At 43.4% G+C, this 12,742-nt stretch overlaps 1 protein-coding gene across 1 annotated transcript; it reads right to left on the reverse strand.

Moving 5' to 3' along the window:
* Window positions 1-273: 273 nt before the first annotated feature.
* On the reverse strand, window positions 274-11,566 carry RAB35 (RAB35, member RAS oncogene family; the record flags this gene model as incomplete). The annotated part of the gene is made up of 5 exons (XM_010180278.1): window positions 274-2,922; window positions 3,474-3,598; window positions 3,689-3,813; window positions 10,597-10,720; window positions 11,491-11,566. Coding segments are annotated over 5 exons (579 nt in total), but the record flags the coding sequence as incomplete, so codon positions are not given.
* Between the last annotated feature and the right edge of the window lie 1,176 nt (window positions 11,567-12,742).

Raw genomic sequence — 12,742 nt, forward strand, 5'->3', positions numbered from 1 at the left:
CAGAAAGACAGAAGATTCCAGCAAAATCACGAGCATCTCGCTTTCACACAGAGATAACAGTACCAGTGCCAGCCTACTCTTTCATTCACATTCAGAACGAGAATAGCAACTAAACATTTGAAAGCATTCATTGTGGTCTTGCCAATACCCCCTCCCAGGAAAAAAAACCCCACCAACCAACCACCTCTACGTACAGCACAAGAGCTCACCCCTGGCTTGCCACCCGCCACCTCCAGAAGCTGGACAGCAGAGGAAACGGAGCCTTGAAAAAGATTTGGCAGCTTGTAACCTTTATTTTTAGTTTTTTAAAATTATTTAAAAAGCATAATTAGAAACTTTCATTACAGAAATAATCCTAGCAAACCAGTTAGACATTCCATTGCTCGACATTTAGGAAACTTCACATCAGCACCACTAGAGACACAGTCCCCACCCCTTCCAAGTGACTAGTCAGTGGCAGAGCAGAGCCAACTGCTCCTCTACAGCCAGCTCCATGGAGAAATGAAAACAAAGCCCACTTCAAGCCAGGACGTTGGACACCTGGATTGGCAGAGTTCAAACCATGGCCAGAAAGACCTGGACTCAAAGAGGACCAATCTTTCCATATAAGAGAACACTCCAGGCTTGGGTACACCATTTCCTCATTTTATTGCATCATTTCCAGTAAATTCAGACATTTCCTTTACTTCTGCCTGTATGAAGTTATCCCGCCTAGATCTGCACACACGCTACCACAAGAGTCCCACAGGAACACCACTGGGCCCTTTGATCTGGAAGTGGTAACGGTCACGGGACTGCTTCATTTCACCAGGAAGGCTCCGAGGACTGACCCAGCTCCTTCCTTGGGCACACACCACACTGGACATCAGAAAGCAGACAGGATGGACTGGTGCAACTTAAGCCGCCACTTTCCATAGCTGCTCAAGTCTTACAGCTATCAGAGCTCACACAATATCATCCCAGCTCATTCTTATTCTTGGGTTACCAATGAAAGATATGTGAAGAAAAGAGACGGGTGAAGGCAGCTGGATACATACTCCCAGCACCTGAACTGATTAAAACAAAGAGTGTTGCACATTCATTGCTTGCACTTTTTAAAAAGTCTTTCAAGTGATTGACGGTGATGTGATTGTATGACTGGGGCTCTTACCACAACCCGTAAAATCTAAAAAAAAAATGCAGGCGAAATAAGTGACTAAAATTTAGCCTCTCCTGGGGAGGGGGAAGAAGGGAAAGAAGTGGGCTGATTCAAAGTTCATGGACACTGGTGAATCACATCCTACGAAACTAAGGCCAGCAATTCCATAGGGCCACTTACTGACAAGCTGAGTATACCCACCTTGAAGGTCTTAAAGGAAGTCATACCCTCCATGCCTTTTAGTCATTTTAAGGAAAAATTCTTTTTTATTATTATTATTATTCTCATTTCAGCAATTATTCAGGTGCTGAGCATGTACTTTCAGCCCAGATATTTGATATTTTAGTTACACGCAGAAACACTCTCCACCTTTAACTACTTCTATCCAGGCTGAGCTCGTGTCCCCAGAAAGGCCAACAGGAGCCAGGAAAACACTGCTGAGCACAGCGAGATCAGTTTGTTTCAAAGAGTGATCCTCCACCACCACATAACCCAAGCAAGCAAGCTTCCCATTTCTTTACATTAAACAGCAGTCCTCCTTTCTAAGAGAAGAATCCTGGGAATGATCCTGCAGGAGCTTTCACACTGAGATATCGATCCAGAACAGCTGGGTTTTATTTTCATGCCTTTTCTCTCTCAAAAATCAAAAGCTTTGCCACCAAAATTCACATTCAGGTTCAGATCGCCTATTTGTGGACAGGGCAATGAGGAGAAGTTTGGGGGTTTTTGGCAGAATCACATGGGTTTTTTGTTGTTCTCAAAAGAAATGGACCCTCACTTAGGACCCTGGCAGAACCAGAAGCAGAGGTCAAAGGAGTTAAACTTTGCACTTGGTTTTTTTTTTAAAGTTTTATCCAAATACATCCCACTCTGCAGGTTGGTTTGTTTTTCAGTATCTTGATAGAAACTAAAGGAGAGCACAGGTACAGCTGGGCTGCAGCACAAGAAGGTGAAACCCAAGGACCCAGCCACAACCTGGATCACGGCAAACTGAAATTCAAGGCCCCAGCAGCAGCTCCAGCTGCCAGCCCAGGGGCTGGTGAAGTGAAACCCCAGGCTCCAGCAGCAACACCTGCAATCCTGGTACCTAGAAAAACAAAGCCTGAGCCCCAGTGAAAGCCTGGAACTCCAGGTGAAGCCACAGGCCCCAGGGGCACCAGTTGCCAGCCTGGAACCCAACAGAAATGAAGCTGGAGGCCCCAGGAAGCAGTTGCTGCCAGCCTGGGGCCAACTCAAATTAAGAACTTTGTACTATTTCTTTAAAAAGATGAACTCTGCAGTCCATGATTGGTTGACATTAAGAAGGCATAAGCCAAAGCGACAACAGGGAGGCGAGGCTGGTTAAAGCAATATACATTATATACAAACTCTTGGGTTAATTAGTCCACTTGGTAGGCAACGTCCTTTCTTGTCTACAAGGCGCACTGGAATGAGCAGGGGAGGAGAGGGGGGCAAGATTCCATCCGATACCTTCTTGGCACTGAAGTGGTAAGGTGCCAGCGCCTCTTGATAGAAAACATGGAGAAAAAATAATCTTTAAATAACGGCACAAAACTGAGAAAGTCCTCCCAAAGCCTGCCCCAGTGGAATTGCCCGAGTCTAGCTGGAGGGGCTGATCTGTCTGAGAGCAGAGTCTCTGCAGCAGGGAAAGGGCATTAGCAGCACCGCTTCTTCCTTTTACTGTTCTTCGTTAGCTTCACCACATCATTCTGTTGCTGCTGTTGCTGCTTTGCTAAGTTTTCTTTCTTTGCTCGCAGAACTAGCTCTGTAATGCAATTAAACATCTGCAAGAGAAACAAGCAAGTTCAGACCGCCCAGGAACCCAGGCTGGCTTCTGTGGGAGCTGCTCCAAAAGAACAGCATCCACTTTTCTAGATATTTCAGTAACTGCTCAGAGATCTTCCCCAACCCACTCCAGGCCAAGCAGAAATCCAGCATCTTCCCAACCCACTCCCAAGCTAAATCAATAACCTCTTTAACCCCTTTCCCAAAGCAGTAAATAAAAACGCATCATTTGGCAACTGAGGCCAGGAGTGAAGGCTGGGCAGTCCTCCCTCTGAGAAGCATCCTCCCTAGTGACAAGCCTTTCCTGAGAACATGCCCAATATGTTAGCACCGTACAGCTAGTGCAAATGCAACGTGGGCTCCTTCACTGCGCTTCCCTAACTCTTCCCAGCACAGTTGGCTCTCTCTTCTTGACATTTTACCTACTCACTTGCAACTTGCACACAGCATTTTCTCTTTCTTCCTCAATGGGAAGAATGAAATTCTTATTTTTTCTCCAAACCATTATCCCCAAATAGTTTCATCTCTATTCTTCCACTTATTATATTACCTCTTCCACATTAATATTTTCTTTGGCGCTGGTCTCAAACAATTGGATCTCCATCTGCCCAGCAAATTTATAGGCATCTTCTGTTTCTACCACTTTTCGCTCTGGATCATCATTCTTGTTCCCCACTAAAAGAGGAAAGTAAAAAAAGTGAGTTTGGTACTTCAGCAGGTCAGCCCATTCACTAAGATGTTGTAACTCTCTGATCAGAAACTTACCCAGTATCCGGCAGACATCATCACAATTCTGATTAATTTCATGCAACCACCGTTTTACATTCACAAAAGATTCTGCACTGGTTACATCGTAGACAACAATGACCCCGTGTGTTCCTCTGTAGTACCTATGGAGCGGGAAAAGACAATAAATGTGAGCTCAAGCTATGGATCACCTTCTCAGCTCTTTCACTTTGCTGCTGCAAGATTAATAACAAATCCCCGTGTTATGGCAATCAAGCACTCCCCTCGTCTTCTACTGGGAGTCATTTCATTCCTATACAACAGCTAGATCACATGCTATTCCTCTGAACTACAGAGTTCCCTGCTCACTTCGTCTATACCAGTAGGTTTCAAAGTCCAAAGCCTGCCGTTTACTTCCCTGTTCAGGTTGTACAAACCTTCAAAGAGGAGTATTGTCTTCTGGCTACAGAAGCAAAAGGTATCGGCACCCCAGTACATCCTCAGAACTGGCCATGTTATGAACCCTCACACTGTACAAGCCACAGCAAAGTTTTTGCAGCAGTTTTGTTATCTGTGCAAGATCACCTACAGACTAAAATTTCAGCAGCTCTCCAAATATACTCAACCCTCAGTCACAGTTCTCTTGAGCTCACAAAAATTTCTCTCTTGTTGAGGCACTGTGTTCTGATCACACCTTCCTACTCACCAGATCGACTCCATATGTGCATTCAATGCGCTCTGCTACCTCTAGCCATTAAAAATAAGCTTAATTTCAGTTTATTCCCATTAGTCTTGGGCGACCAGCACCTTCAAAAAATGATGAGCAATTCTGATATGCAAGAAAAATATCTGAATTCAAGTTCCAACATTATCACCTGCGTGAACGTACTAAAGGCAGGCAGTATGCACACCATGATGCTATATTACAAAAAATCAAGCTCCATCTTCTCACTCTTCAGCCACATTCACAGGGCTACCAGGTATTTTCTCTACTGCAAATTAGGCAGCTTTGCATGGGAGAAGAAAGAAAAAAGTAATTGAAAAAGTTGACAGTGAGATCTCTACCAGCATCTAGTTTTTCTATGTTGTATAGCTTTATTCTTTTCCTCTCATTTACTCCTCTTTCTTATGATCTATATTAAGATTTTTAATAAAACAAATTCAATAATTCAACACACCAAAATCGAGGATTTTCCCTTAAATCATGACAGCATTTCCAGAGCTTCATGTCCGACCACAGCGCTGTCCCTTCCACTGCACTTTCAAGTCCACTTGACCACTCTGGTTCTCTTGGATAATTCACTCCAACTCGGTGAACGCACCTTTAAACTTCAGAGCCTTTTAACCCAATGCAAATGCACTACCTTACAGGTCTCAAAGCTTCGGCCCACTTCTGGTACTGATGCACCTGAGCAAGTCACTGTCTCTTCCCCACCCTTAGCCTTACCATCCCCTCTCTAACAGAAGCCGCCTGCCTTGATAAACCACTGAGAGAGATTTGCCACATATCACACACAGAGTGCACACATCTCCCCCAGCCCTTTTCCTCTCGTGCCCACTCTGCAGTGACAGTCACTGGACAGCAATCCTCCTCTCTGATACAATGCACACTCTACAGGAGTAGGAGAGCCCACTCGTATTGCTCACCTGGGGATTTTCAGAAGACAGTCAAGTGTTTCTTCCATGCCGTGTTTCACCAGCAATTTGTGCTGTACATTCAGTTTCCTTGGCAAGCACTAACTCAGGTAAGAATTATTTATTCCCAGCCCAGATCCTGCACTTTCAAATATTCTAGTCCATTTGCAATCAGTTTCTTCAATAGCTTTAAACCTTGCTACAGCACTGCATTTGTGCTTTACTTTGTTACAAGCTCAAGTTCATTTCATAGCTTAGATCCTTTAGAGGAAAAAGTATTCCACAGCCTGAATCCACACACTGCAAAAATAATCCACCCTCTCCTGACACTAAGGTGTACTGCACAGAGTTTTTGATGAATGCTGTTTTGAGCGGTAGCATCAGAAAGATCCCAAATCCTATCAACACACCAGATTTCTCTACACCCGAACAATAAACTAATTCTCTTCAAACTCTCCCATATCACCTAATAGTCTTTCAAAACAGCAACCCTCAGGCTGACCTGCCATTTCCTCCCTCACACTGAGCATTACATTTGCTGAGACAACATTCAGCCTTTACAGAAACGCGGTGCTTCAGTTACACCTACGCAGAGCTGCTTCATTCTGCTGTGCGCCCCATAAAACCATGCCCGGTATCCCAGTCATCCAAACCAGAGGGCCCAACAGAGCACCCTGCTGCTCCTACCTTGCCCACGCACCTAGGTTTTCTTCTAAGCAAAGCATATGATGTCAGGGAATAGAAAACATGCACCCTGCACATACAGATCCCACTCCTGACACGTCGTCAACATCGCTGCTGTTTGCTCCTAGGGATGAGGACCGTGGGCTGGACCAAGCGGCACACACTTCTACAGCATTCAAAACTCTGCAGGAGCTGGGAGCTCCTGCCACAAAGCACTGATAGCACCAACCACCTCATCAGAAATACCTTCCTTTGTGCAAGACAGCAACCCCTGACTCCTGCTGAGTTCCTACCAGCAAACAGTGCTTCTATTTTTGGAAGGGAAAATTGTCTGGCACATCGCTCTAGAAAGGCTGCCAACCCCTCATCTACATTAAACGTCCTCTTCTCCATTGGCTGACATTACCTTTTAGCAGCCCAAGAGATAAGATCATGACTACGTTTTATTCTCTAACTCTTAAGCCCCATAATACACATTTTTCTCAAAAAGCTAGTCATGCTATTTTCTGACATTTGGTAGATAAAGCTTTGTGTCCCAGATAATATTTTAGGCTTAACAAGTACAGCAAAGATTCTCCAACCCCAAGTGCAGGACAGTACTAGAAAACAAAATGTGATTTATCCTACCCCATACTTCAAATTTCAGAATGATGCAGTGCAGAAGTGCTTTTATAACAAGTTGTAGGCTTTGGCGAGCAGAGAACAGATGGGGCTTCTGGCATTCAGAGAGAAGTAGGTGTAAATTTTGTGCTTTTGGCAACTAAGAGGTAGTTGAGGGTTTGACACTAAGGAAAGATTGCCTTATCTTCTTCCCATCCACATTTGAGGGAAGATGGAGACCACAGAAATGAGAGCAGAAGAGAAATGAAGTTCTCAATCTCAGCCTCCCATTCAAGGACTAAAGGACTGATGGTAGCTGTCCTCTATATCGTAGGGATGCTCTGTCACGTACCCTACAGACCTCGAAAGTCAGCACCTGCTACTCCTCCTAGTGATACATTAATTAAATACAGGGAAAAAAAGTTACAGAACAGTTATTCATGTGTAAAGTGTCCATGAAAGTATCCCACTGAGGTGAAAGACAACCAAACGTGACCTGTATATGCCCTCGGATGCCTGGTAGTAGCCAACAATCTTCCATGTGGTTGGAAAAGTTACCTAGAACTAAAGGCTTTACAGTTAGCTTTGGTGTAGAAAAGCCTTAAGAATGCTAACATTTAAGTTGAAATAAACATCTAAATTGTTTGTTCTACCTACACAGTTATGTTTAAAGCAGCTTAAAGACATAAGCTCACTGCCTTTGAAACATTACCTTCTAATACTGCAGATCTGATACAGAAAACTTCAGAGCTGGTTAACCAAACTCGCTGTCCTTCAGTCATCTGCACTCTCCCCTTGCATCCACGACGACTGCCTTTCTAAGCAGAAGGGGACATTTCCCATTCCTTGTGGTACTCTCTACTACAAGATACCAGTAAGAAAGTTCTCAGATTTCCTCTAGTAAATGCTTCCCAAGATTAGCACCTGGAGTTATAATAACTAGTTTCATGAAGCACGACGGTAGCTAAGTCAGATTTCGAAGTGGCAGAGTACTGCTGACTACATCAGTTCAGTAGAGTGCATGTGTGCATTTTTACAGGGAAAAATCCAAAAGTAACTGGCCAATGTGAAAGACAGGTCACTGGTTTAATCCAGCGTCTTTGTTAATATTTCACTAGTTGGTAGTACACATTTCCTTGTTTTTCATTCTACCCAGTTCCAGAGACTTCTAATAACCTGTTTTCATACTCATCTTGTTTTTCAGGTTCCTGGAAGCGTATCTCTTGTCACAGGGCAGTTGACTTGTCTTGCAACCATCACATCTGGTTTACAAGACACAGCAATTCTATAATCTCAAACAGCTTACCCCTCTCTTCATCATGCTGTTCCACACAAATACATGGTCCCTCTGCTATCACTCTTCATCCTGAGCTAGCATCTGACAACTATTATGCAAAGCTTAACTCCCAAAACCACAGCCTTGGATCAGGACAAAGCAGTCCTACCTACAAGAGCAAATCAAGTACAGGAACTGGTTGTTCATGCATCTTAACTACTCCTGCTAATACAGCTCAGTCCTGGCATGCTCCATCTCTGGTGAATTTAAATCTAATTTAGAGTTTGGATGAAGTTCCATGCCAACCAGATTCACATAACTTGGCCTCTCCTCCCACTAGGCACCAGCTAGCCCAGTATTTCCACATTTAATAGACAGTAAAAACAGCTGCTGTCTTTTATATTTCCCAGTCTGAAATTCTGATATAGTTTCATTTTCTTGAGTTTCTGTAGAATACTCCAGATCAACTTGATTTCTGTTCCTTATCAGTTTTATTCTGTTTTTCAGCTTCTGTAGCTGTAGTTAAGTAAAATCCAAATAGAACACCCTTTAATGTTTCCCAATTTTCCACTATTAACTTCCTACCAGCTCTATCATTTTGCAATTCTAGGTCCACACAGCAGTACTTCCAACCTATTACTATTATTACCAGATGGTCTCTCATTTCAGGCTTGCTTGCCAGGCTTGGCTCAACATCAATCTGAACTCTGTCTTCAACTGTAAAGGGACTTTCTGGGCCATGGTAATACTGAAGGAGCACCTTTTTATATTTTTAACCTCAATCTAAACCTCAATCTAGTCAAAGACTACTACATTCTGTTGACACTGCACTTGCACTCCACCCATGATTTGGTAGTCAAGCCCTTTCGTAAGTGCTAGCACAGTAACTCCATTTGTCACTCAGTTTGGGATAAGCAAATCAGTTACAGTATTACTTTGCTAAACAAGAAGAGAACCATTTCTAATATCCAGATCTTGTTATCTCCTGTTTTTATAGGCAATATGTTACAGGTTTTCAAGAGTGATTCTTGAAAAGTGTCAGTGCACATTAGACAGTCACAGCTTGCTGACCTAGCAGCAAGGGGAGCCCTTCATAACAATGTAACCATCATTCCCAAAGTGTTTTCCTCAATGCTTCAAATGCACTCAGGCACAGGAAATTCTTTGCAAAGCTGCACAAAATTCAAATCTTTCTTCCCTAACCATAGGAGATTCTGTAACCTCTTTACCAGAGTTACAGCAGGAAAACTGGGGCCTTCACTTGCCCATGAGCAAAAGATACCTCACTTTAGTAAAAAGCTATGCAGAAGAAAGTAGCAGAAGTTCAAACAGGTCATGGCACAAATACTCTCAAAGCATTTCATCTTATCTATTTTAAATGGTAATCAAAGAAAAAAAAATACAAAAAACACTGTGCCAAGTCTGATCTGCAACTATTCTTGTTCACAAAAGGAAGCCTCCTTTGCTGGTACTCCCCATTCAGTGCTGGATACCATGGCTTTCTGAACTAGCTGGCATCAGCCCCATGAACCAACGCTCATTAACGCAGCTCGGAGTCGTGTCAGGGAATCTGAAAACAGGAAGGCCATTTGCTGACTCAGCACTAATTGGGGCACTCTGTGACTAGGCCGGGCGCACAGCTGACGGGAGCACAGCAGTGCACTGCTGCCTCCCCCTCACCACTTCCTGCCCAAAGCCGCCTGCAGCGCTGAAACAAGAAGTGATGTCACACATGGAGACAACTGAGTTTTTTTCAAGCTAAACACTTAAGAAACAATGGAAGTAATCCAGTAATATCCGTACAGAAGCACAGAGGAAAGGGGCGGTGCACCATCAGGTCCAATTTTGCCATTTCTAGCTGTTCAGATGTAACACACATGCATCCAATCTCACTATTTTTATGTCTGAGTAAGTTAACCAATACATCAGCTGAAAACAATCCTCCTCTCAAACAGGATCAAAAGAGAAGTCAATCATGAAAGACCAAGTGAAACACCTAGGTCTTTCATGAATTATTATTTTGTTAAATACTTAAAGGAAACAGAAGTTCCATTTCCAAGTCTATGTTTTGCCCTAGTGCCACGGTGAGCAGTCCCACCTTTACTGCAATCAGTTTACAAACACATTTTTTTCTTAGTTCCCACTGCCACAGCTCTGGGTGTGGTTTCTTCAGGAACAGGAAAAGCTGTGCACACGCTGTTCAAAAGGACAATGAGCATGCAGCTGAACTCGAACCAAGGAAAAGGTTAACTTCACGTGGGCGTCTGCTTCAACAGAACTCCTCCCAAAGATAGCTGCTAAAATGCATTTGTCCTAAAAGAAATCTAAATATCAGAAATCCTATTCTTCGATCTCAAAGCTATTCATTACTATATGATACTGGCAAAGGGTCTGCATTCTGTACTCCTGCAATACAGTCAGAGGATGACCTTCTTGGACAGCCTTCAGAGATTAGGTTTCTGCTATATGCAGAACAGTGAAATAACTCCAATTCTACCATCTGGAAACAAGCAGCAGAGGAATAAGACAAAGCCACCATGAAAATGCACCGAAAAGTGAGGAAATCTGAAATCCCCGTTTCAAACCTAGTCACAATATCACCACCACCATTGGTTCTAAAACAACTGAGCAAAGTCCCACTGTACAGACAGCAAAGCTACGATTAGTTGATCAACTGGAATATCTTAACTGTAATTCTAAATTACAAGATCCATACTTTAAGCTACGTATCACCAAGCCCAGTTATACTCACGTTGACGTAATAGTCCGGAAGCGCTCCTGTCCAGCTGTGTCCCAGATCTGTAGCTTCACCTTCTCTCCATTGATCTCAACTGTCCGGATTTTAAAATCCACTCCAATTGTGGTAATGTAGCTGCCTGAAGGGAAAGTGTAGATAAGTGAGAACCTGAGTCTTGTTTATTTTGGATGTCCCAAAGCACAATTCCGATTGCCGTTTGGCAGTAGCTCTCAGATTGGACACGAAAACAAGGTTCCCCCTACCCACTCATCTTTTAAAATGCCCTATCAGGTCATGCTGATCTGCATACTTTTATCTGCAGCTAACAGCTTTTTTCTACTCATAAAGCCACTTCTCCCTTGCCACTCTTAACATTTAAAACTCAGTGTTACAAGATAAATTTCTTTTTCTACTGCATTGGTAGTCAAGAGTAAGCACCCAAATATCTCAAGAAATAGACAGTAACTACACAAGTATTTCACTGGTGAAAATTTTGAGACAAAGCTTTGGTTTAAATGCTCATGCAATCACTTATTTTGAACACAGTCTGCTCTAGGAGTCTCCTCCCAATAAATTAGTTATGTCACAAATGTATGTGGTTTAGCCACAATATTCAATCTAAATCCCAAATGGCCAACAGGAAGTCTGCACAGAGTACAGCATAAGTTAAAAAACCAAAGCTATTTCTGGAACCACGTCAGTATTTAAATACTGTGGCACTTTCAGTTGCAAGTGAAGATCAGAGAGGATGGCACGTACAGGCTTATACCAAGAGGAGCAAAGTTAGAAACATGAGGTATTCCTGGTACAGCTATCAGTGGGGAAATGGAGAAGAACAATTCCTCGCCAACCAGTGACACTGGAGCAGACCTCGACTGTTTCACTTGCTGAAGTAAACAAAACACTCACCTGAGAATGTATTATCTGCAAAACGCAACAGCAAACTGCTTTTGCCCACACCTATGACAAACAAAGACAGTAAGATCTTTGAATACAGTCAGCTTGGGTGTCATGTAACATAACAGTATTTTACCCATTCATTGCATTTTTAGCTCAAACTAGGATCTTTTCTCATCAGCTAATTTAGTACCATCCACCTTGACTATTCATGTCATAGAATCATAGAATACCAGCTTGGAAGGGACCACAAGGATCGTGTAGTTCAACCTCTTGAGGTAAAAGTCTAGTTTAAATGAGTTGAGTCAGCACCCTGTCAAGCTGACTCCTAAAACTGACCAGTGCAGGGGAATTTACCACTCGCCCTGGGAGATTGTTCCAATGTCTGACTGATCTCATGGTAAAAAAACTTCTGGAGTTCAACCAGAATCTCTCACATACAGAAAAACTTTTTCATTGTGAGGGTGACAGAGCACTGGCCCAGGCTGCCCGGAGATGTTGTGGAGTCTCCTTCTCTGGAGACATTCAAAACCCGCCTGGACGCCTTCCTGTGTGACCTGGTCTAGGTGATCCTGCTCTGTCAGGAGAGTTGGACTGGATGAGTCTTTCAAGATCCCTTCCAACTCCTAATATTCTGTGATTCTCTCCAGAAGCAACTTGTGTCCATTACCCCTCGTCTTTTCCATATGACTCCTTGTGAAAAGGGAGTCTCCATCTTCTTGGTAGCCACCCTTTATGTACTGGTGCATGGTGATAGGGTCCCCCCCAAGCCTTCTCTTCCCAAGGCTGAACAGGTCCAATTTTCTCAGCCTTTCTTCATAAGACAGGTCTTCCAGTCCTCTGATCACCATGCCAGTACCCTCCTTGAAGATTTAATCAAGCACACAGCAGTCATTCCAAGACTTGGTATGCTTCTTGTAGCAGTACACGAGGGGTTTTGTCCCCTCCTTCCTCCAGCCCTCTGCAAACTCTAACGGTAGCTTCTGACCTGTGGTCAGTTCTAAAAGGTCATAAAAGAGTAATAACTAAAAGCGAGTTTACTGTCAGTAGACTCACATTTGCCAAGGAAAGATCCAGCAGTGAGTATGTCTTGCTAAACAAGTAGTCAGCACACTGCTCTGAACTTGCACATCATGCTTAGCACCACTGGCCACCTCTCATTCATTGTGCCATGCTGAATGGCAGTGGAATTTGGACTACTTTGACAAACAGACCAGGGTTTGGTGCTATAAAGCTTACGTTATCATGGCCACAGTCTAACAGA

Source organism: Mesitornis unicolor, unplaced genomic scaffold (genome assembly GCF_000695765.1).
Source record: "Mesitornis unicolor isolate BGI_N332 unplaced genomic scaffold, ASM69576v1 scaffold48442, whole genome shotgun sequence".
Lineage (NCBI taxonomy): Eukaryota > Metazoa > Chordata > Aves > Mesitornithiformes > Mesitornithidae > Mesitornis > Mesitornis unicolor.